This window comes from Ochlerotatus camptorhynchus, unplaced genomic scaffold, assembly GCF_037179485.1.
Source record: "Ochlerotatus camptorhynchus isolate MF236.1 unplaced genomic scaffold, CSIRO-AGI_Acam_v1.1 ptg000606l, whole genome shotgun sequence".
Lineage (NCBI taxonomy): Eukaryota > Metazoa > Arthropoda > Insecta > Diptera > Culicidae > Ochlerotatus > Ochlerotatus camptorhynchus.
In genome coordinates, this window is record NW_027041086.1 from 96,173 (window position 1) to 122,550 (window position 26,378).

Here is a 26,378-nt window from a genome sequence, read left to right on the forward strand (position 1 = left end):
AGTTAAAGTTAAGTTAAAGTTATGTTCAAGTTATGTTCAAGTTAAGTTAAAGTTATGTTCAAGTTAAAGTTAAGTTCAAGTTAAAGTTAAGTTAAAGTTGAGTTTAAGTTAAGTAAAAATTAAGTTCAAGTTAAGTTAAAGTTAAGTTAAAGTTAAGTAGAAGTTAAGTTAAAGTTAAGTTAAAGTTAAGTTAAAGTTAAGTTCAAGTTAAAGTAAAATTAAAGTTATGTTATAGTTATGTTAAAATTAATTTAAAGTTAAGTTAAAGTTAAGTTAAAGTTAAAGTTAAGTTAAAGATAAGTTAAAGTTAAGTTAAAGTTAAGTTAAAGTTAAGTTAAAGTTAAGTTAAAGTTATGCTAAAGTTAAGTTAAGTTAAAGTTATAGTTAAGTTTAAGTTAAATTTAAGTTAAGTTAAGTTAACGTTATGTTAAAGTTAAAGTTATGTTAAAGTTAAAGTGAATGCTTAAGTTAAGGTAAAGTTCAGTTAATTTTAGGATAAAGTTATGTTAAATTTAAGTTAAAATTACGTTTAGTTAAAGTTAAGTTAAAGATATGTTAAGTTAATGTTCGGTTTAAGTTAAAGTTTTGTTAATATAAAAGTTATGTTTAATATAGGTTAAAATTTGAAGTTAAGTTAAAGTTAAGTTAATGTTAGGTTAAAGTTATGTTAAAATTTAAGTTATGTTAAATTTAAGTCAAAGTAAAGTTAAGGTTATGTTAAAGTTTATTTAAAGTTAAGTTAAAGTTAAGTTCAAGTTAAAGTTAAGTTAAAGCTAAGTTGTTGAAGTTAAGTTAAAGTTAAGTTTAAGTTAAGTTTAAGTTAAGTTAAAGTTAAGTTCAAGTTAAAGTTAAGTTAAAGTTAAGTTCAAGTTAAAGATAAGTTAAAGTTGAGTTAAAGTTGAGTTCAAGTTAAGTTAAAGTTAAGTTAAAGTTAAGTTAAAGTTAAGTTGAAGTTAAGTTAAAGTTAAGTTAAAGTTAAGTTAAAGTTAAGTTAAAGTTAAGTTAAAGTTATGTTAAAGTTATGTTCAAGTTAAGTCAAAGTTATGTTCAAGTTAAAGTTAAGTTCAAGTTAAAGTTAAGTTAAAGTTGAGTTTAAGTTAAGTTAAAATTAAGTTCAAGTTAAGTTAAAGTTAAGTTAAAGTTAAGTTAAAGTTAAGTTAAAGTTAAGTTAAAGTTAAGTTAAAGTTAAGTTAAAGTTAAGTTAAAGTTAAGTTCAAGTTAAAGTTAAGTTAAAGTTCAAGTTAAAGTTAAGTTAAAGTTAAGTTAAAGTTATGTTATAGTTATGTTAAAGTTAATTTAAAGTTAAGTTAAAGTTAAGTTAAGTGAAAGTTAAAGTTAAGTTAAAGATAAGTTAAAGTTAAGTTAAAGTTAAGTTAAAGTTAAGCTAAAGTTAAGTTAAAGTTAAGTTAAAGTTAAAGTTAAGTTTAAATTAAATTTAAGTTAAGTTAAGTTAACGTTATGTTAAAGTTATGTTAAAGTTAAAGTGAATGCTTAAGTTAAGGTAAAGTTCAGTTAATTTTAGGATAAAGTTATGTTAAATTTAAGTTAAAATTACGTTAAGTTAAAGTTTAGTTAAAGATATGTTAAGTTAATGTTCGGTTTAAGTTAAAGTTTTGTTAATATAAAAGTTATGTTTAATATAGGTTAAAATTTGAAGTTAAGTTAAAGTTAAGTTAATGTTAGGTTAAAGTTATGTTAAAATTTAAGTTATGTTAAATTTAAGTCAAAGTAAAGTTAAGGTTATGTTAAAGTTTATTTAAAGTTAAGTTAAAGTTTAGTTAAAGTTAAGTTAAAATTAAGTTAAGTTTAAGTTAAGTTTAAGTTTAAGTTTACGTTAAGTTTAAGTTAAATTATCCCGTAATTTAACAATCGTTTAATAAATGTATAATAGTGTCTAATGAAACATTATTTCACATGATAATCAAGCGTCTATATACACCTTTATATCATCGCTGTTTAAGGAAGTAATGATGTCTAATGAACGCTGAATAATCAAAAATTTGATCGAATAAGCTCTGTTACAATTTTTGTAAGTCGAAGAAAAGCTTCTCGACATACCTTATTCAACACCAAATACTTCGATGTTGTAGTTGAATAAATTCTCCAGATTTGTGTGAACAAAGCCTGAACAAAAGTTAATATTTAAAATAGTACAAGTATTATTAAGCATGAAGTGATATAAAATCGTCAAGAAGTCGTTTCTTCAATAGGCAATTGTTTGTTGGGAAGTAAATTTTAGGTTAAAGTTATGTTAAAATTGATTTTTGACCTCTATTCGTGACCCAAATTCCAAAAATACCCATATTTATGGACTTTTGAAATTATTTTTAACTTTTTGTGGAACTGGAAGCCGCCAAATTTGATTTCAAAATGGCATCGGATATCGATTTTCTCTAGACGATAACCTCCAAAAACCTTCCAAAAAATCCCATATTGATTGATATTGGACAGTAATTCCCACTTTTTCTGAAACCTGAAGCACCTCTTCTTGGATCTCGGAATTCAAAATGGCGTCGGATGCCTATTTCCAATCTCTAGACGTCACTCGATCCCAAAAATACCCATTTTATAGATAATTGACAGTATTCCCAATTTTTCTTAAACCAGAAGCCGCCATCTTTAATTTCAGAATCTTATCGGATATCGATTAGCGGCCTTTAGTCATTACCCCGATTCTAAAAATACCCTATTTATGGATATTTGACACTATTTCTGCAACAGGAATCCTCCACCTTGGATTTCAAAATAGCGTCGGATATCGATTTCCTATATCTACACGTCACCCCGATTCCAAAAATACCCATATCGATGTCAATGGTATCAACGGTATCAACGGTATATGACAATATATCCCATATTTGATTTAAAAATGGCGTCGGATATCGATTTCCAGTTGATTGTAGATTGTAGATTGTAGTAGAGTTGGAAACTTGATCATGTAAACACTACGCATCATTGTCTGGTAGTTCGTTAAAAAATGATACAACAATCGTCAAGCTCGCTGTAACGTCACCTAGTGCCTCGTCATCCACGAATTGGCGCCTATGTCAGTAGTCTAATAACTCTTAGCGCGCTGATGGCATGGTTCCAATGCCGCATAGAGAGTTGCTACAATGATATTAGGTTAGCTAAGGTCAGTTAACTGACTGGTGGGGAACGGGAGCTATAGCAATGACTATTATGTATGCATTTCTATAACGTTATCTAACAACAATGGTGTGTACTGTTTACAAAATCATGTTTTAATTCTAATGTGTTGTATGGTTGAAAGCATTTGAAAAAGTTAGATTCTAATGTTTTGCACATTTGAAAACATCCGAAAACAATAAGTTCTTAGTACAATTGAAAACACCCGAAAATCATTTTGTTTTAATGTCTTGTACATTTGACAACATCAGGAAGCACTTAACTTTAACTTAACTTAAACTTAACTTTAACTTAACTTTAACTTAATTTTAACTTAACTTTAACTTAACTTTAACATAACTTTAACTTAACTTTAACTTAACTTTAACTTAACTTTAACTTAACTTTAACTTAACTTTAACTTAACTTTAACCTAACTTTAACTTAACTTTAACTTAACTTTAACTTAACTTTAACTTAACTTTAACTTAACTTTAACTTAATTTTAACTTAACTTTAACTTCACTTTAACTTAACTTTAACTTAACTTTAACTTAACTTTAACTTAACTTTAACTTTAACTTAACTTTAACTTAACTTTAACTTCAACTAAACTTTAACTTCAACTAAACTTTAACTTAACTTTAAATAAACTTTAACATAACCTCAACTTTACTTTGACTTAATTTTAACATAACTTAAATTTTACCTCATTTTTACCTTATTTTTACCTTATTTTTAACCTAACATTAACTTAACGTTAACTTAACTTTAAATTTTAACTTAAATTAAACATAACTTTAACATTAACATAACTTTAACTTAAACCGAACATTAACTTAACATATTTTTAACTTAACTTTAACTTAACGTAATTTTAACTTAAATTTAACATAACTTTATCCTAAAATTAACTGAACTTTAACTTAACTTAAGCATTAACTTTAACTTTAACATAACGTTAATGTTAACTTTACTTAAATTTAACTTAAATTTAACTTTAACTTAACTTTAACTTAATTTTAACTTAACTTTAACTTAACTTTAACTTAACTTTAACTTAACTTTAACTTAACTTTAACTTAACTTTAACATAACTTTAACTTAATTTAACTTAACTTTAAATTTGACTTAACATTAACTTAACTTTCGCTAAACTTTTACTAAACTTTAACTTTTACTTTGATTTAACATTTTCTTAATTTAACTTAACTTTAACATAACTTTAACTTTAATATAACTTTAACTTTAACATAACTTTAACATAATTTCAACATAACTTTAACTTTCAAATAAATTTAACTTAACTTTACAATAATTTCAGCATAACTTTAACTTAATTTTAACATAAATTTAACTTAATTCTTCCAAAATTTATTCTAAATTTAATAAAACATTAACTATAACATTACTTTATCTTACCATTAATAAAACATTAACTTAACTTTACCTTAAACATAGCTCTAACATAAATTTAACTTTAGCATAACTTATACTTCACTTTAACCTAGTTAATTTAATTTGACTTTGACATAATTTTAACAAAACTTTCACATTACTTTAATTTCAGCTTTTACTGAACTTTAACTTTATTTCAATTTTAGCTTAACTTTTACTTAACATTAACTTTACTTTTACTTAAAATTAACTTAACTTAAACTTAACATTGACTTAACTTTAACTTAACATTAACTTAACTTTAGCTTAACATTAACTTAACTTAACATTAACTTAACTTTAATTTAACTTTAAATTTAACTTAACCTTAACTAAACTTTTACTAAACATTAACTTTAAATTTGATTTAACATTAACTAAACATTTACTTTACTGTAACATAACTTAAGCTTTAACATAAATTTAACTTTAAAATAACTTTAACTTTAATATAACTTTAACTTTAACATAACTTTAACATAATTTCAACATAACTTTAACTTTAACATATCTTTAACTTTAAAATAAATTAAACTTAACTTTAACATAATTTCGGCATAACTTTAACTTAATTTTAACATTAATTTAACTTAATTCAACCGAACTTTACTTTAAATTTAAAAAAAAACTTTTACTTTAACATTACTTTAACTTAAACTTATCATTAATAAAAGATGACCTTAACTTTACCTTAAGCATAACTTTAAAATTAATTTAACTTTAACATAACTTATACTTAACTTTAACCTAACATTAATTTACCTTCAACTTAACTTTAACTTTAACATAACTTTAGCTTAACTTTGACATAACTTTTACTTGATTTTAACTCAACTTTCACATTACTTTAATTTCAGCTTTTACTGAACTTTAACTTACCAATAACTTTAATTTAACTTAACGTAACGTAACGGACCGTAACTTAACTTTCTATAAACTTTAACTTACCTTTAATATTACTTCAACTTAACTTTAACTAAATTTAAACTTTATTTCAACTTAAACATAACTTTAACTTACCATTTAACTTTAATATAACTTTAACATATATTATATATATTTAAAACCTTAACGCACCTTTTAATTAAATTAAACATAACTTTAACATAACTTTAACATAGATTTAACTTAACTTTAATATCACTTTAACTTACATTTAACTTAGCTTTCATTTTACTTTAACTTAACTTTAACTTAATTTTAACATAACTTTAACTTAACGAATTTAACATAACTTTAACCTAATTTAACATTAATATAAATTAAACGAAACTTTATCATAACTTTAACTTAACTTTACCTTTATCATAACTTAACTTTAACAAAACATTCATTTTAGTTTCACTTTAACATTAATTAAACTTATCTTTAACTTAACTTTAAGATACCTTTAATTTAACTTTAACAAAACTTCAGCAGACATCTAACTCAATTTTAATATAACTCTAACTTTACTTTAACATACATTTAATATAGCTTAACTTTAACATAATTTTAACCTACCTTTATCATAACTTAACTTTAACAAAACATTCATTTTAGTTTCACTTTAACATTAATTAAACTTAACTTTAACTTAACTTTAAGATACCTTTAATTTAACTTTAACAAAACTTCAGCAGACATCTAACTCAATTTTAATATAACTCTAACTTTACTTTAACATAAATTTAATTTAGCTTAACTTTAACATAATTTTAACCTACCTTTAATTTATCTCGAACTTAACTTTAACCAAACTTTAACTTACCTTTATCTTAACTGAAACATTTTCTGTAAATAACTAATAACTTAACTTTAACATAACTTTAACTAAACTTTAGCATTAACTCAATTTAACAACAATTTAACAATTAAACAGTCACCCATATTCTTGTTTTCGTTCGTACCGTATTTTCCATAAAAAAACAGTTTTTTTGTATGGCAAATACGGTTCGAACGAAAACAAGAATATGGGTGATTAACTTACTCAATTTTAACATAATTTCAGCTTAACTTTATCATTACTTTAATTTTATTTTAACATTTACTTTAACATATCTTTAACCTTATTTTAACTTAACTTTAACTCAACTTTAGCATAACTTTTACACTAGTTTAAAGTTAAATATTTTAACATAACTTTAACTTTACTTTAACATAAATTTAATTCAGCTTGAACTTTAACTTACATTTAACTTTCGGATCCGGCATCGGTTATCGGTCGCGATACGGCATCAGGATTCCATATCGGGATCTGTCTTCGAACCTAGAGAATCACAATGCTGTTAGAATTTTAATTATTTTTCAAAATTGATCCGCTGGATAAATTGTTAGAATGTTAGACTCAGCCAGATTCCTCCAGCGGATCTATTTTGATAAATAATTACATCAAAATTTATCCGCTGGAGGAATCCGGCTGAGTTGAACATCCTTATTGATGCGTTGCATCAGTAAGGATGCTTAACTCCTCCAGCGGATCAATTTTGAATAAATATATACATTTAATATAATAAACACTAAACACAATACTTACTGTCAACTTATCTCCGCGAGTTTATTTCAGCTCCATCTCCCTTAATCCATTAGAAGCAGCCGGCTGAAAAAAATATTTGAAAAAAATATCAAGATTTTGTTTTCTTTTAAATTTAAAGCTGTTGCTTACCTTGAATATAAACTTCAACTGAAGCTGGTCCCGTCGGAAGACCAATATCTTCCGAAGATGGCCATCGGAGGCCAATTTTGCGAGCCGGATAAAAAAAAGCACCTGACACGAACGAAATGAAAACATGACTGACCACGCAATCAGCCGACGCGAAAAAAATCACAAAAAAATTGCTAAGTTCCATCCGCCATTTGGTCGCCCGGCGGATGAAATTACTCTAGTGGGGCGAGTCGCCCTTTGTCCGCATCCCGGAGCGCCATTTGGTAGCCCGGCGGATGAAATTACTCTAGCGGGGCGAGTCGCCTTTTGTCCGCATCCCGGACAAAGGGCGAACGATCAGTCTTCAAGTCGCTCAATGTCAAATGACGTCACTTTTTCGCCGGCAATTCGTGTGGGTACATTTGAAAATACCCGAAGAACGTTAAATTTTAACGTTTTGTACGTCTAAAATCATCTAAAAAAAAATTCGATTAAAATTCTCGACGACAGAACATTTGAATAGCAAAATTTTATTTCTCGTTACCTTGTATAAATACATCTAAATCGCAATGTTTTCTAATGTTTGATGCCAGGAATACATTTTATTTCGATGCTGATGTAGACATCAAACGTTAGGCAAACGTAAATTTTTATTCAAGTTCCCGCGGGACACCCGGAATATGTCCGGGTGTGGCCAAAGTGGTTCTAGGAACTAGATTTGAGTTCCATTGAACCAGAAATTGAATTTTCATGTAATTTGATGTGTCGCATGATTTGTTTGACCCTAATCAGATGTTGGCCTCTTCCCCCGGGACACCCGGAATATGTCCGGATGTGGCCAAAGTGGTTCTTGGAACTAGATATGAGTTCCATTGAACCAGAAATTGAATTCTCATGTATTTTGATGTGTCGCATGATGGGTTTGATCCTAATCAGATGTTGGCCTCTTCCCCCGGGACACCCGGAATATGTCCGGATGTGGCCAAAGTGGTTCTTGGAACTAGATTTGAGTTCCATTGAACTAGTCTTTGAATTCTCATGTAATTTGATGTGTCGCATGGTGGGTTTGACCCTAATCAGATGCTGGCTGCATCCCCCGGGACACCCGGAATGTGTCTCGATGTGGCCAAAGTGGTTCTTGGAACTAGATTTGAGTTCCATTGAACTAGTAATTAAATTGTCATGTAATTTGATTTGTCGCATGATGCGGTTGACTTAGCTTGTAAGATATTATTGTTAGGTTAAGATCTATTTAATACAAAAAACATATGTTAGTTATAAGAAAATTAAAAATAAAATTTATTGATGAAGTCATGTTTATGCTTCAACTGTTTTCATTTTTATTAATTTAAAACCCATTGAAAAAGAAAATGGTGGTGAACAATCGGGAGCGCGCCGGGGCGCCTGGGGGCGGACAAAATGGCCGAAACGATCAGTTTTTTGACAAGTATCGTTGTCGCCTCAGGTGCCCAAATGTTGCAAATATGGTCGCCCCCGGCGCGCCGGCGACCAAATTTGCACCAAGCGGCGCCGCGAGGTTCGAGTCGCCCAAGTCCGCCCCGTCCGCCGAGCGGTCCGGGGGCGAGCCGTGGGCGACTAGCCCGCTGTATGTGGGATGTATAGTCGCTATATTCATAGTCTGGCGGATAGAATCTCGGGAACCAATTGAGCTGTCAAATAGCGGAACCAATTGAGCAAATCACGACTAACAACAGAAAAGAGCACATCAGCTATTGCGAACAAAACGTCGGAAACCATTTTCTCGTGACTCAAGGCTCGCCTACGCAAACTAATATCATCTTTGGGTTGTGGAAAGTTTCCCTTATCCGGTGATGCCGGTAGTTTGCGTTCGATTGGCGTGGAAAGAATAATTTACGTTTGTTTATAAATGTTGATAGTATCTTTTCCATTGTTGGTCTAAAATATATTGAATTGGTTCCACTTTTTGATAGATCGAAATTCTATCCGCCAGACTATGAATATAGCGACTATAGAGTCATGCAGATCGATCAGCATGGTCACGTCTAACGTTGGCCTAACGCTAACATTTTTCCTTCTGGGATTGTTTTGATAAAAATGAGCGCAAAATTTCATCTCTACCGAGGGGGCAGCAAAATCACAAAATTACCTTGAATACGGGGGATATTCATTGGATGAAAGGGACCGTGAAAGAGGACACTAAAATATAAAGTTTTTCTTCCGACAGTTTCATCTTAGTATTCATCTTTATAGTCCCTGACAGACTTGATCCTCAAAAAAACCTTCGTCAAAATCTCATTCATTTTTTCGTCAATGACAAAGATTCACCTGGTAACAGAAAGTGTAATATCGCACATTCTGAGTCACATTAATGTTATCCAAGCATTTCAGGACGTAGATGCTTGTTAATGTTAACGGCTCCATGTAATTGTGTTGCTCAAGTCATTTAATTTTGTTAAAAAATTAGTTAATATAAAAATCTACTCATGTTCGTCACTGACAGCATTGTCATTGACAATTGACATGGTTTGCCTTGACTGTGACTGTTAGCCCAAAAGTGGACCCTACACGTCAATACATTCTATATTGACGTCAATACATCGAGATTGACCAAACCCCACACGCATCAATACATTGACGCGAAGGGGAATTATTGACAATAATATTGATGATGTGAATTCAGAAATATTGTCAATCTCGATGTATTGACGTCAATATATTATCAATTACGTCTCCTTACGTGCAGCCCATTCATCATTTTAGGACCACCGAAATCATCTTAGCAACAAACAGTTCGATTTATTCACTTTAATAATGAGAAAGCGAAACGACGAACGTACACTTTTTACGGGTTTCTCAGCGCTGTTACATAAGTCAAACGGCATCTCCATAGAAATTGGGTGACTTAAGTAACATCGAAAACTATTTTGATCGGAAGGTGATTACGTCAAAAAGCAATTTGGCTGGCAAATAAATTTAAAAATGGGATTTGATCCTATATTCGGACAGTATATAGTGTAATAGCAGGAGAATCGATTGACACTGATAGCTCGACTTTGTTTACCTTTGTTACATTCGACGTAATGAAAATTTGCTCTTGATATAATTGTCGTGACCTAGATTGCCTTCCATCGTAATTGGTTTGATTTTCGGGGATTTTCGGGAACGAATAAAGTAGAGTTTCAATTTACTTCCGTATTCTACAAACTCTCTTACAAGACTGATTTTATTACCGATTATTTGTCAATAGCCTACTATGATTTCTATTTTCATTTCGTCATGTCTCGTCTTATCTACTACATCTCTCCTCTAATCTACTCTTAGTCAAAAATGTTATACAAATACATATCATGATATTTCTTAGGTTTGATTGTTGTTCTTTTTGGCCTGGCATCCTTTAACGCATCGAGATTTGGACATCTGGCAATGGCTTCATCGTTTGACAGATTCAAATTCTCTTCACAATCAGTATATACGTTGGTATCCATGGGATTCACAACAGGCTCGTCTGTGAAATTGATCGTTTTAATAATTGTGTATAGTCAAAATACTTACTTCAACTAGAAAAAAAAAATACAAGAAAATCTACCAATTTCTTCTGCTTGTCTTTGCATAGACTCCATTGTTTCTGGTAACACATTTGCTGCTTTTTCTTCAAGTTCTTCAGCGCTATTGCCTTTTTCGCAATCCACAATAAGCTTCACATCTCGTATTCTACGAGAATATTGCACACCTCGATCACTCCTGATGACGAGTTTTCCTCCATCACGGGATAAGACCGTAAATTGTTCGCGAGAGAATGTTGGATCCGTTTTCGTTTTTCTTGAAACAGCTATTATTACCTTGTCACCGACAGCAATGTTTGAACATTTGGCTCCTCTGTGATTGTCTGCAAACTTATTGCTTATTAACTTTGATTCAGCATCCTTATCTCGTATCTCTTCTCTATCTATTTTTTCATTTTTCTGTTCCCAAAGGCATGGAAAAGTACCCCTGTATTTCCACCCTACAAGCAGTTCAAATGGCGTGACTCCGAGCCTTGAATGTGGTTTTATAGTGTTATGCACATGAATGTAATTATTTAACGCATTTTTCCAATTTTCTCCATCCTGCTTCGCTCCTGCAACAGCCTTGATCAACCCCTGATTCTGCCTTTCAACCGAACCATTTGATTGTGGACATAATGGAATCGATTTCCTAATATTTACTCCTTTATCAATCCAAAACTCAACGAATTCAGTACTGTGAAAAGGTGGACCGTTGTCGCTCTGTATAACCAGTGGTAGACCCCAAGTAAAAAATATCTTGGATAGAGCTGCGTTAGTACTTTTCGCGTCTGTACATCGCATTTCGACAGCTGTTAAGTATCTTGAATACGTATCAACTACAATCAAAAATTCACCAAAACCACAGCCGGGAAGGCATAAAAAATCTATTTGCAACACTTTCCATGATCCTTCAGGTAGCTTGCGGCTTGATAACGGTATTGGTGGATGTCGTTTCGTTATCATAAGGCAGGTCTTACAATTCTTTACAAATGACTCTGCGTCATCACTCAAACCTGGCCACCAAAAGAATTCCCTTAGAATTCTTTTCATTGCAGCTCATCCTATATGTCCTCTGTGTGCTGTCAGCAATACTTTTGAGCGCAATGATTTTGGTAAGATAAGTCTCTCTCCTTTGAATATCTTGGGACCCAAAATCCGCAATTCCTTAGCGTGTGCTTCGAAACGACGGAGGTCCTTTGGCTAGCTTCTTGATTCCAACGCTTCACCAATAGCAATTAGCTCTGCATCTGCTTCAGATGCTAATTCAATGTCCTTCCAAGTTATGTCCATTGTTCCAGCGTCCAGTGCAAACAGCAAATGCCTATCGTTATCTTCATCGAAAGGTTCATCTGTTTGTGTTTTTGCAATTAACCGAGATAGCACGTCCGCAACATTTGAATCACCTATACCATTATTCGTTTGAACAGAAAAAAAAAATCTAAATGACCACATTGAACAACAATATAATTGTTATCACCTGGCACACATTTGACTTTAAAGTCATACGATTGAAGTCTGAGAGCCCATCCCTGCGCTTTGGTCAGAGAGCGTATAGGGCGTCGTTGTGCCAATTTGGTCGTGGCACATTACGAGTATGAGAGAGTGATTGCAGTTTGCTCAAAAGTGCCTGAGTAAAATGCAAGTATTTTCGATGATTACCCGTAGTTGTTACAGTGAAGATATACACCCATATTCTCGTTTATGTCTGGACGTGTTTGCCATACAGAAACATTTTTATTTGATTTTGTTTGGTGGATGGGTTTCGGGCGTGGACAGGCATATGGGTGATAATATTAAGTTTACGTTAAGATAACGTTGAAACATTGAGAAATGTATCGCTTCAGTTTAAGAAGCACTTCACTTCGCAACCGATGAACCATTCTGACGGCCCACATTGCCGTGCAGGCGCCGTGTGTTGGCAGGGTCCAATATTGAACAGTTTGACGTTTATAAAGTACCATCAGTTAAAACTGTATTTTTGAACTTTATCTCTATACATTCTTAGATGTTTCTTAGTAGATTATCATGTTGGTGTAAGCTGATTCAAAGAGTAAATGGTATTAACATTGAGCTGTCCATAGTTGGGCGTTGTTGAACCTCTGGTACTTGCACAACATTTCATGTGAATACCAAAGTAACCATATAATCACAAAATAGCTTTAGGTGTGGGTTCAGAGTGGTACAATGTCACTGAGATATGGTTAGTCGGGTATTCAGATGAAACTATTACTTTAAAAAACTAATCCTGGTTGTATCTCTTTTTCGTTTTTTTCGTTTTTTCGTTTGCATGTAACACTGTTTGATATTACTAACCGCACCGTGCCTTCATTCCGGGTGGTGAGCGAACCTGAAGAAGAAGAAGAAGACCATAAACCCCTTGTTTTGTTAGTGGACCTGGTCTGCGATTCAAGGTTGGACTCTGTGATGATAAGTATCACATAACAGGTAAAGTAGGCAGCATCATCTTTATCGAAATGTAAGTACATATTATTGACAATAATCATAACTAGATTATAGGCAAATTTATATGATAGGTACCTGGATCAACGTTGTTTAAAAATGCGCATTCAATCGTGACGGCTAATATATATATCAATTTAAGTCAAATATATATATATATATATATTCTATAAAATTACTCACAATAAATTTCATGCATTGTTTCTTCTCATTGTAGACAGCGAATAACGAATAGCGAGCAAGGGCGCTATAACCTAGGCGAATACAGCATTCCCTCCGTATGGGTTACGTCCGCACACCGCTCTCTGTTGTCCTTCGACTGAGGTCGACTGAGGTCCACGCTTGTACGGAGGGAGGACTGTACGCTCGAACACAAGGGGTAAATACCTGTGTTCCATCCCAGGAGATCGGACAACCAAGGAGTGTACATTAACTTTCTTAGCTCTGTCACTCCCAACGATTTATATAGCCTATTTTCAAATCCTGCATACGGAGCGGTTGGTACGGTATGTCCCCGCTCTTTGATTACCTGTGGATTAAATGTTAACCACTATCTATACTTATTAAGTAGACATGGTAAACATTCACTTCCACAAAAATTAACTAAACGCTACACAGTAGGCCTGGCCGCTTTATTGTTTGTTTCACATCCTTGATGTGCAGCAGGCATTAATAATGACAAGAAAAATGATAGATGTATCATTTTCCAGGATTCTTTCAAGTACTGGCTGTGTATGTGTAGACTAGACTAGACTAGACTAGACTATACGATTGAAGTCTGAGAGCCCATGCTTCTGCCCGAGAGATCGCCCTTTTTCCTGTTCTACATCCATTTCCGAAGATAAACTGGTTTGCTTCTGAATCAGTTCTGATGGTGAATGACTTATTCAGCAAATAAAAAGAAAACCTTTCGACACCCCAAACCATGGCCAATGCTTCTCGCTGCGTCTGTGGATATTTTCTTTCTGTTTCTGACAACGCCTTAGAAGCGCAGCCGATAATCCTCGGAACTTTTGATACATTGTACTGAATAAGAACAGCACCAAGTCCGATTCGAGAAGCATCGACGTAGAGTTCTGTTTCATCCTTGTATCTGAAAAACCCTAACTTCGTTATGGTTCTTAATGCTTCTGACTTTAAGTAAACGAATTCGTCCTCCTCATTTTGTCCCCAGTGAAACCTTTCAGCCTTCGCAAGATTCCTCAAATGATTTGTCTTCTCTGCTCGTTGATAAATGAATCGTTCTGTGAAGTTCATTAATCCAAGAAAACTTTTCACCTCAGACGAAGATTCAGGTCTCCGAAAGTCTCTGATAGCCTTCAATTTATCTTCTTCAATTCTAAGCCCGTCATTTGATAGTGAGAAACCCAAGAACTTGACTGATTGCTTTCCTAACACACATTTTTCTTGATTGATGCTTACACCATGTTCACGCAAGCGGCAGAGAACAGCTTCCAGACTAGCATCATGCTCCTCTTTAGTTTTTCCATGAACCAGAATATCATCCAGATAATTGCAAACGCCTTTGCAATCTGCTAGTACGACCGTTTGCAAAATTTCTTGAAAGATGTCCGGAGCATTACATAAACCAAAAGGTAATCTTTTGAATCTGTATGTTGCATTCCCCGCGAAAAAAAATCGTCAAATGTCTTGAATTTGAATGCAAAACAACGTGAAAGAAAGCGCTCGTCAGGTCTATTGTAGAAAACCAAGCAGCACCGTCCAAATCCGCTAAGATTGCTTCCAGGGTTGGCATACGGAATGGTGTTCTAATTATATTTCTGTTGGGTCCCCTCAAGTCAACTACCAACCGAATATCATTTTTTCCTTTAGGGACGACTAGTAACGAGGAGCAATAAGATTTATCCATGTCATCCGCCACTTGTTCGATTATCCCTGTACGCAAAAGTTCCTTGATTCTACGTTCTGTCTCTTCTTTGAAAGCCGGAGGAATACTGGTGAACACGTTCCGTGAAGGTGGTAAGTTCCTATCGTACGACAGCTCGACTAGTGGCACATTAAATTTAGGAAATTCGCCGGTGGTCATTATGGCACATATTTCACCAGGAAACATTTTGAAATTTGCTTTAATCTTATCCGATGGAAGGATTGGAACATTTAGACCAATTTGAAGAACACTGTATCGAATTGCAGTGTTTCTTCCGAGAAGCGGTCTACCGTTTTCGACGGCATAGAATTTTTCCATGAACTGTGGTCGATCACCGGAAATAAACAAGCTTGCTACAAACGTTGCAATCACCGAAATCTGACCTTGGGAAGCATATGCTTTAAGCGGCTTGTCTGAGCCCATAGAAATACATATTAGGGCGCCATCTGAACTATCAATACTCCTCAACTTATTGAACGTTTCCCTATCCACCGTGTTCACTTCTGCTCCAGAATCAAACAAAAATGTAACTGGTAAGCCTGCAACCCGTCCAACAATTTCCTTATTATTCAATTCCTCTACAAGATCAGTAGTTCGTAGTATCATTTGCTGGAAGAAATTATGATTACCTTCAGTTAACCTTATTCATGAAACATAAACTGATTTATTTTGTAATTGAACCATAAATAATAATAAATTGAATCATAAAATAATAATCAAAATCAACAAATAGTTCAGCTCATCAAAATAGTTCAGCTCATCAAAATTATTCACTTACTGAATGTTCATCATCGCAAAATTCTTCCTTGGTGATCGCGGCAATCTTCATAACTTTTGCCAGCGTTGCTTCATGGAATTCTTGAGGTTTACGTTTCGTCGAAACTGCAGACCGACAAGCACGTTCAATGTGACCCTTCTTGTTGCAGTTATGGCATAATTTTTGTATCGCATAACACTCCGCTGCAGAATGATAGTCACTTGTACATCTCCAGCAAAAGTTACGTGGGCTGTTGGCAGTCCTCGATGTTCCTCGTCGCAAAAATCCTCCTCTACCCCGGGTACTCTGCCAAGGTCCTGGCGCTCGTTGCTGCCAAGTTCCTACCGCTCGTTGACCTGTTGTACCCGTAATACCTTCCGTTGATTTGTTAAGTACTCTCTCTTGCTGTTGCTTGTACGAAACGGCAGCCACATCCACTTTCCTTGCCTGTTGGTGATTTTTCGTGTATATTTCCTCGTTGATTCTTTCAACCTCCTGGACCCTTATTTTTTCCAAAAGATTAGCTAAAGTTCCGCCCTTTCTTAAAACCTTTCGACCGATCTGACGTATCTTCAAGTTGGTTGCATGAGACTGGATAATGTGACAAATATTCTCCAGCAATTGCTCCTCCAAAGTCGCACAATTTTGCAGCAGCTTTGACACGCTTGACATATTTCATATCGGACTCGGTAGCTTCTTGATACATGGAGCGCAGCTTTTGGCGTTGCATCAACAAATAGTCGCGAGAACCGAAGTAATTCTGCAAGCGGCTAAGTGCATTCGAATACGGTTTACTGGTCAGATCTGGATCCTCTGCTGACGTCGCTGTTCCATAGAGTACATCCAGTAGTTTCGATCCAGCTTTTATCTTGAAAATTCTCATTTGAGTGAATTCGTCGGTCACCCCCACTAACTGCATTGATGCCTCCAACAATTCCTTCCACTGAACAAATGATTTCTTATCAATTTCCTCTTCACCATCTGGTGGTTTACAATCAGGGACATTTAAGGAAGCAAATGACAGATTATTCATCGAACTCATTAATGATGAATCATTATCTCTCGAAAACTGTTCCTCATTCATTGTCGAGTGTTTCTGTAAGACACTGTCTTGATTCAGGCTGATCGACTTTTCTAATTTCTTCTTTTCGGCTTTAGTTTGTTTGAGTTTCGCCAATAGAGAAGCACTACGTTTTCTGGTAGCCAATAGTGCTTTTTTCAAAATCAAAACATCAGCTTTTTTATTTTTCTTCTCAACTCTAGAATGAAAAATTATTTGTTAATCATAACTTTTGTTTCAGCACATCTTTTTTTATGTACTGCGAACCACTCGAGGCAAGGAAATTTCATATCCACACTATAGTATTTTAAAGAAGTCACACCAAACCACTCAGAGTTGGTTATTACATGCTACCATCCGTACTGAATAAATCATTCAATTTCTAAGTGTAAACAAGCTATTTGAAACTCTTCCAATTATTGCGAGCACCTTGAGGTAAAAAAAATATATTTACACTATAAAATTGTTATTGTCATTCACAACCTCTCGGAGTTTGTTATTACATGATACCATCAATGCTGAGTTAATTATTCTTTTATTTCTAATTTTTTAAATGTAAACAAGCCACTCGAAGCTTATTGCATTATTTTCATAACTGGCCAAGGAATGTTGATGTCATTAGTAAAATCTTTATGACGATTATAGTTGAATACTAAACTCCTCAGAAAAACATCACATCACTCAGTTACTCAGAACTGTGTACAGAATTAGTTCAAATAATTACTCTATTGAACGAAACTTTTGGCCAAAATTAGCTTATAAATAGCCTCTCAGAGATTTTTTAATTATGCAGTCAATTTTCCATATTTCATTGACTAAAATCATAAGTACAAAAACCACAAACGAAGTGTATTTTAATTCAGAATTAAATCATCAATATTTTGTTAATAATACATACAACATACAACCATAACATAATATCTCACACTTGAGAGAGTCAACAAGTCACTCAATATATATTTACACGGTTTTTTTTACGCGGATTTCGGAATTTACGCGGTTTTTTTTTACGCGGATTCCGGAATTTACGCGGTTTTTTTTTACGCGGATTTTGGTTTTTTTTACGCGGATTTAAAAATTGACGCGGTATATCGCTTTTTACGCGGTTTTTTCTTACACGGTCTTTTTTTACGCGGTTTTTTTTTACGTGGATTCCGGAATTTACGCGGTTTTTTTACGCGGTTTTTTTTTACGCGGGACGTATCACCCGCGTAAAAAGCGACTCCAGTGTATATATTTTTTTTTTGCGAATCACTTCATCAGAAAGTACAATTAGTTCTGATCAAAACTTCCTTTTGATTTTAACGAACGATTTATAATTCATCTAGAACAAACAGCAAAACCGATTTATAAAAACAAAGTTTGCCGACTTTTTAAGATAACCTGATTCTAGTAATATATGATGTCATTTATCGATACTTATCGCTTTCATCACAGATGTATTCTGATTATGCTTATCATCTCATCACCAAATAGTCTTGGTTCCTTCGATCATAATCAGCTTCTTTTATTGCACCACAGGCGTTTCGTTCACAATTTCCAAATCTTCTATCAGCCATCTTTTCATAAAACAACCATTCCGTTCATAATTTTAACATAATCTTCTTTGTACAAAACAAACACCGTTCCTATCACGTTTTCTACATTTTCAGGCAGTTCCGTCAAGCGTTCCGTTCACAATGTCCAAATTTCCAATCAATCTTCTTTTCACAAAACAACCGTTCCGTTCACAATTTCTACTTTTCCAGGAAGATTCACTTAATTAGCGTGTTTATAGAATGTTAACAATAACCGTGCTATTCATTCTCTCACAAACCGTTATTCTGTCCTGTCATAAAATCTCTTTATTTTCTCGCTCTCTTCTTTTTTTCTATCCCTTGTGATGAAATTGCACAATCCTGCATGTCTGTATCCACCCTTCTTTCTTCTTTACACTTTGCACTTACAAGACCAAACGTCAAAATGATTTCAATGCAAATCGATAATCGACGTACGTCGATGAAAACGTATTCACTAATTTCTGCACGTCATCTGGTTTTCATGGAGATTAACCGTTAGTTTATTGTTGATTTTCATGCAGAACGAACTCGATAACGAACAACAGTGAACATATTTAATTTCCAGTAGCCTGTTGTAATCTTGTTTATTTTTAGGAAGATTTTTTTTTATTGCAAGATGCTAAATGATTTCTTTTATACAGTACATAACACGAATAGTCACGTAAACTATAAATTGACAAATTGTACGAGTGCTACCGTCAGAAAAAATTATATTTATGTAATTCCTCATCACTTTCGTTTATGCGTCAACCACATATTTCAGCGCGATTTTTCAGCACAATTTGTTCGTCACGAAGCTAGCAACATGAATTCGTAGTACAGTAATAGTAACACAAATTTTCAGATGATCTATCGCGTATGCTGTACGATTATCACGAAGGAACGATTTTCGCTTTTTTTCTCAGTTCTTGGTTACCAACGGTTAATGGTCAGTGAACAGTTATAATTTTCAGTAACCTAGCAACGTGTTTTGTTGATTAAAGGAAGAATGTGTTTCATTGGTAGATTTAAAATGGTTTTCACAGAACATAACGCGAATAGTTACAAATTTTTTAAGCAGCCGTTTGTGTTGTACGAATTTTATCAAGAGATCGTACTGAAATTTTTGTTAGCCTTTCATTACTTGTCTTGCGTCAAACTAGCTGAATTTTGTTTTTTTTTTTTTATATTTTAATTTGTTCATCACGATACTGATACAATTCTCTTCTTCTTTTTTGAATTTTTATCACGTTTCTAATATCCGCAAATTATCTTTTCTTGTCACAGTGCTAATAAGGATTTTTTATTCAATTCAGGGGATTATAACTGGATAATGCGGACACCATATCAAATTTTCAACTGACCTGCCGTGTGTGCTATATGGATATAACCATGGAAACGAATAAAAAAAAACTTTCGATCGACCAGTTTTCAGCCGATTTTTCGATATTATTTTTTTTTAATTTCATACCTGAACGAAGCAAATTCCAACTGTATTTCTTCTTGCCTCGAGATTTACTTTCCGCATAAATTTTCTTCAAATATTTTTCAACTTTCTCACCTTCTGGGAGCACTTGCGCCAATGTCGTGACCTGGATTGCCTTCCATCGTAATTGGTTTGATTTTCGGGGATTTTCGGGAACGAATAAAGTAGAGTTTCAATTTACTTCCGTATTCTACAAACTCTCTTACAAGACTGATTTTATTACCGATTATTTGTCAATAGCCTACTATGATTTCTATTTTCATTTCGTCATGTCTCGTCTTAAGCCTATAGTCGCTATATTCATAGTCTGGCGGATAGAATTTCGATCTATCAAAAAGTGGAACCAATTCAATATATTTTAGACCAACAATGGAAAAGATACTATCAACATTTATAAACAAACGTAAATTATTCTTTCCACGCCAATCGAACGCAAACTACCGGCATCACCGGATAAGGGAAACTTTCCACAACCCAAAGATGATATTAGTTTGCGTAGGCGAGCCTTGAGTCACGAGAAAATGGTTTCCGACGTTTTGTTCGCAATAGCTGATGTGCTCTTTTCTGTTGTTAGTCGTGATTTGCTCAATTGGTTCCGCTATTTGACAGCTCAATTGGTTCCCGAGATTCTATCCGCCAGACTATGAATATAGCGACTATACTTAAGCCTGGTACGCAGCTGAAAAGAAAACGGAAAAGTAATTTTGAGGAATATTCCCAAAAGTAAATTTGACAGCTATAGGGAGGTGTCTTTTGCTAAATTTTGAGTTCATAGGTAGGTGTCGTCTAATTTTAAAATCAACAATTATCAATTTTTATGTTGTTAAAATGCATCCAAAACATCATTTTTACAACAAACGTTAAAATTACCTAACGGAATAATTGGTCAGACCATTATTCCGCAAGGAAAATGAAATTGCATTCAGAATGCGCCACCTTCATATCGATCACGATACTAATGTAATCGATCTTTCCTTTACCGATTTCTTTTGAACTGCGTACTGGGTCAAGAAATGCTAAGGAAAAGAAATTTCTTTAGCATTCCGTGTTCTATCCCGTAGCACGTAAAAACGTCATTACTTTTCAGCTGCGTACCAGGCTTTATCTACTACAATAATGTTTTGACAATATGATTATTGTCAATAAAAGCAATCGTGTACGGTCCACTAAATGAGTGACCAAAGCAGGATTGTCAATATCACCGTGTATTGACGAGTGCAGGGATGGATTTGAGTTCACTCACTCGACAAAAAGTGACACAGTGAGCCCCGCCTCTGCTTACTTAAAATGAACACATGAATAATGCTCGCATAACATTTGAAAATGGATTATCAATTTTTCTGAACAACTTGCAAGGTCCTTTTCACGAGAACCGAAGTATGCTTACGTAAACCAAGAGAACTATCATGAAGGGGAGAATTTCTCCTACCCGATGGTGTTGTTAGTTTGCGTGGGCGTATTCGGTTCGCGCGAAAAGGGCTTAACAAGTTTTGTGTACAAAAGTTGATAGGCCCGTTTGAAATGTTACGAGAGTATTATTCATGTGTTCATTTTTAGTAAACAGGGCCCCGCTGTTGTGTAACTTTTTGTCGAGCGAGTGAACTCAAATCCATCCGTGCACTCGTCTATTGTCGAAATTTTGCAGCAATGATCAAACGTGTCCGCCTGTCAATGAGGAGTCGAGTGGCAGTCGTGGACAAGATAAGAAAACCATAAACATGTACTTTTGGGTCGTGAATAAAGAACAATATGGTCGTTACGATATCTGTACAAATACATTGATTACATTGGCGACGAGGATTTAAGTAAAAGTTCGTGAATTTCTTTAGAATCGCGCAGGCATCGCGGTTTCGGTGTTTCGATGGGGAAACGGAAGAATGGGAGCTGTACAAGGAGCAGCTCGAGCAGTTTTTTACGGCGAATCAGATTGCGGATAACATGAAGAAAGCGGTGCTTATCAACCATTGTGAAGCTAAAACATACAAACTGCTGCGGGACCTTTGCACACCGAATGCGCCAGCGGAAAAACCATACGCGCAGTTATGTGAGCTTATGTCGAAACATATCACCCCACCTGTGGTGGTGCATAAGGAACGCCGAAATTTTATGCGTGCCAGGAGGCGAGATGATCCCCCGGAGACTTTGAATGCTTGGGCAGTGCGAGTGAAGAACTTGGTATCGAAATTGGGAGACCACTTGCAGCATGATTTACTCAACAAGTTTGTTGATGGTCTCGAAGGAAAGGCATACGACAGAATCTGTGAGGAAGACGAGAAGCTGACGTTCGAACGGGCATACGAAATTGCAATCAAGTGCGAACCGGAAGAAAGCAAATCAGCAGGAATTTTCCAGATGGGACGGGGAAAACATGATTTCGAACGAGGACATTCCAGGGGTGTGAAGAATTCAACGGGTGTTGGAATACATCTGTCGAAAGTGCAACAAACGGGGCCACCTGCAATCGGCATGTACCTCCAAGAGAAATTACTTCGTTGGAGGACAGGAGCAACTGGAGCACAGTTCGGGGGATACGGATGAGGTGAACTTGGAGCAAAACTTCATCAGTAAGTGTGACGGTTCATTTTTTTCTATTGAGGGATAAGTGTTTGAGGTTCCTTTGGAAACAGAGGTGAGGATTGGAAGTAGAGCCTATAGAATGCAGTTAGACACAGGAGCAGCAGTCTCAGTGATTTCATTGCCGTATTTCAATAAGAACATGAGTGCGTGTGAATTGAAATCGACAAATTTGCGATTAACGGGTTACGGTGGAGAGCAGTTGCTGGTGAAAGGTGTGATTGCACCGAGGGGGACGACTCTATCTACGTTGCAGAAAAGATTGTGTTTTGCTGTGGCTAGCTGCACGCACGCTGAGTAGATAGAAGGAAGATTTATGTCGATTTTGAAGATTTCCTGCAAAAAGATGACGCACGATGCAAGTAGATGCGAGAAAAGAAAGATGATTTTTCGAAGATTGATTCGCTAGTGCGAGATTTTTTGAGCATCTAGAATTGAGATTTAGATGTGTCGCCCCCTCGGATTGAACCAGTGATTGAGTTCAGAGGAATTCGCAAGGCGTTAACGTTCGCGGTGGTAGAAAACGGAGGTCCACCCTTGCTGGGAAGAAACTTTGTTCGTGCTTTCGACTTAGGACTTTCGAACGTTCATGCAATTGAAGATAAAACAAATTATGCGTTACAAAAGTGGGAACTATAAGAGTGCGGTCAACCGTCACGTGAAAGACGTTATTCATCCTTTGCCTACGGTTGAAGAAGTGTTTAGCAAGCTAAACGGTGGAAAGAAATTCAGTAAATTGGATCTTTCGAAGTGTTACAACCAATTTGAACTTGATGAAGAGTCTCGGGAGACATGTGCCATATCTACCTGAAAAGGAGTGTATAAAATGAATCGTCTTCCTTTCGGTGTGCACCCTGCGTCGGGTATCGTTCAACGGTAACTGGAAAAACTACTGTGCGGTATACCGGGTGTGCAGAACTTTTTGGACGATGTGCTGGTCACGGGAAATTCTGATAAGGAGCATCTGGAAAATCTAGGGAGAGTATTTGAGGTACTAGAGCAGGCCGGACTGAAACTTAATAAACAAAAGGGCCGGTTTTTCAAGGACAAAGTGACTTACTTGGGGCATGTGATTAGTTCGGATGGATTAAGGAAAACAAACGATACAGTCAAAGCGATTCAGGAAGCTCAACAGCCAAAGAACATCCAGGAAGTGAGAGCTTTTGCAGGACTGATTAATCACTACGCCAGATATGTGGGGAACATGGCAGAAATCATGAGCCCTATATACATTGCAGTATACAAGCTTCTCAAGAAAGGAGTTAAGTTTATTTGGTCAAGGGAGTGTCAAGAAGTTTTAACTAAGGCGAAGGATCAGATATGCAAAGATGTCGTATTAGCGCATTTTAATCCAAAAGCTAAATTGTTTTTAATCTGTGACGCGTCAATGGAAGGTGTTTCAGCTGTCTTAGCGCAGAAAGCAGCTAGTCGCATGCAACGCTGGGCCAATTTTCTGGCAGGTTTTAGTTATCAGATAGAACACGTAGGCTCCCGAGAAAACATTGCAGATTTTGCATCAAGGTTTCCACATGAGTCCTGGAAGTTGTGGAAGGAAGACGATAGTTATGTTAACTTTCTCAATACTGTTGATTGTGATATGCTTCGGGAAGAAACGGGTAAAGATCCGGAGCTTTGTGCTATTAGGGAGTGGCTGAGAACCGGTAAATGAAACAATGATATGGCGAACGGCGCATTTAGGAAAATTGCGGGAGAATTGTCGGTGGAAGACGGACTAGTGATGCGGGGTTTACGCGTGGTTGTGCCATTGAAACTGAGACGAAATGTTTTGTGCCAAGTGCATCGATCCCATTTGGGAATTGTGAAGAGTAAATCCGTATTGAGAAGTTTTGTGTGGTGGCCAAGCATCGATGCGGAACTGGAAAGACACATCAAAAACTGTTCCGAGTGCCTTACTAGCCAACCATCACCGGAGAAAGCCAAACTGATACCGTGACACCCACCGCAAAGTGTATGGGAGAGAGTTCATTTGGATTTTGCTGGTCCAGTTCAAGGCACCAGTTTTCTGATTGTTGTCGACGCGCTTTCAAAGTGGATAGAAGTGTTTCCTACGCGGAGATGTGATACGGAGTTCGTGTTGGAGAAGATACTATAGTGCATTTCTCGTTTTGGCCTAATGAAGGAAATCGTGTGCGATAATGGGTCACAATTTACAGCGGCTAAATTCAAAACCTTTTGGCGGCTAATTCAGTTAGGCTGACATTTACAAATACAGGTCATCCTGCTACGAATGACCAAGCAGAGAACGCTGTAAAAACTTTCAAGGCTTCACTGTTGAAGTGTCTAGCTGGAGGAGGATCCAACGTGCGCGAGATAGTAGCTAATTTTCTGATGGGTTATCGTAACGCTGCGCATTGTGTAACCGGATTTTCTCCAGCTAAAATGATGCTTGGTAGAGAGCTACGTACATCATTGGACTTGATGTTACCACGCGCTAGAGAGAAGTCATCAGCAGTGGAGCAAAAAGTGAGGCAGGCAATTATCGTTCAGCAAGAATCCTGTTCCGATGCAATGAACCATAACACATGCGGGAGGGAATCGCCGTGGAAAACGATCTTGGGATGACACTGGAAGTGCCCTTGACGATTCCCTTGGATGGACGGATCTTTGGTGGTGGACTGTATTTCGGATGATCGGTTCGATGGAAAGAACACTTTTGCTAAACTAACTTAACTACATTTATTGCTCTTTGCTCTAGTGTACACACTTTGAAGGTTGAATTAATACTGATCGGTTTGTGCTGTTCTCCCTCGTACGAATCCCTACCATAGTATTCAGCGTCGCTGTTCGTAGTGTTGCCGTAGAAATAGGATTGGGCGCTACCTCACTTCAGTCCTTCTGGGAACGGACGGAACATTCTCCCCCCGGTTGAGACATCGTATCAACAGCTTCAGGTACCGATGAGGGGCAAACGTTGTCCTCGATTGGAAGTACGGAGACCTTGTTGATAGGACGACGGTACGTTGATCCGTTGGTGAACACATCGATGGCCCGTACTAAACCGTCATCACCTGGATACACTGATGTGATTCGACCCAGCTTCCAACTGAGCGGGGGTTGAGTCTTGTCGTGGAGTACGACCACCATTCTAGGTCGAAGGTTTGGTGTCGTTCGTAGATTCTTCTTGCGTGGTTGGAGAGAATTGAGGTAATCCCTGGACCACGCTCGCCAAAAATGCTCACGCATCAGTTGAAGATGTTGCCATCGATCGAGTCGGTTAACGTTGATATCTTCCAGGGATGGCTCGGCTGGAGCGATCAGCGGACGACCTATAAGATAGTGAGCTGGCGTAATTACCTGTGGATCTGCAGGATCGCTGGACACGCTGTACAACGGACGCGAGTTTAGGATGGCCTCTATCTCCGTCAAGATGGTCGCCATTTCTTCGAATGTCAGCTTCACGTTGCGTACGACTCTCTTCAGGTGGGTTTTCGTCGCCTTAACCGCCGCTTCCCAGAGACCACCGAACTCTGGTGCGTCCGGCGGGATGAAATGCCACTGTATCTCACGTGCTTGGCAGAACTGTTGGATCTTCTTCGCAGTTTGTTGATCTTGGAATTGCCGATACAACTCGTGTAGTTCGTGGTTTGCTCCGTGGAAATTAGTTGCATTGTCCGAATGAATTTGTTGGACCATTCCTCTTCGACTGATGAATCTCTTCAACGACGCTAGGAAGGCATCCGACGACAGATTGGATACGACCTCCAAATGCACAGCCTTCGGCGCCATGCATACGTAGACTGCTACATACGCTTTCACGAGCTTCGGACGATGTGAACCTTGTTTCACCAGAAATGGACCGGCATAATCCACTCCAGTCACTGCGAACGGAGGCGATGGTACGATTCTCGATGTCGGTAGATTTCCCATTAGCTGTTTGGTTT

General features: G+C 35.9%; 1 protein-coding gene, 1 long non-coding RNA gene and 1 pseudogene across 2 annotated transcripts; 1 reads left to right on the forward strand and 2 right to left on the reverse strand.

The window, feature by feature from the left end:
- Positions 1 to 6,734: 6,734 nt before the first annotated feature.
- LOC135714085 (uncharacterized) lies at positions 6,735 to 7,284 on the reverse strand. Its single transcript, XR_010518804.1, has 3 exons — positions 7,208 to 7,284; positions 7,079 to 7,141; positions 6,735 to 6,811 (listed from the first exon to the last, which is right to left on the reverse strand). It is a non-coding gene; the product is annotated as an uncharacterized LOC135714085 (long non-coding RNA).
- A 1,386-nt stretch (positions 7,285 to 8,670) lies between these two features.
- On the forward strand, positions 8,671 to 22,504 carry LOC135714081 (uncharacterized; annotated as a pseudogene).
- Positions 22,505 to 25,323: 2,819 nt separating this feature from the next.
- On the reverse strand, positions 25,324 to 26,364 carry LOC135714082 (uncharacterized). The gene has a single exon (XM_065237351.1). The coding sequence runs from the start codon at positions 26,362 to 26,364 to the stop codon at positions 25,324 to 25,326; it is 1,041 nt and encodes a 346-aa protein (XP_065093423.1).
- Between the last annotated feature and the right edge of the window lie 14 nt (positions 26,365 to 26,378).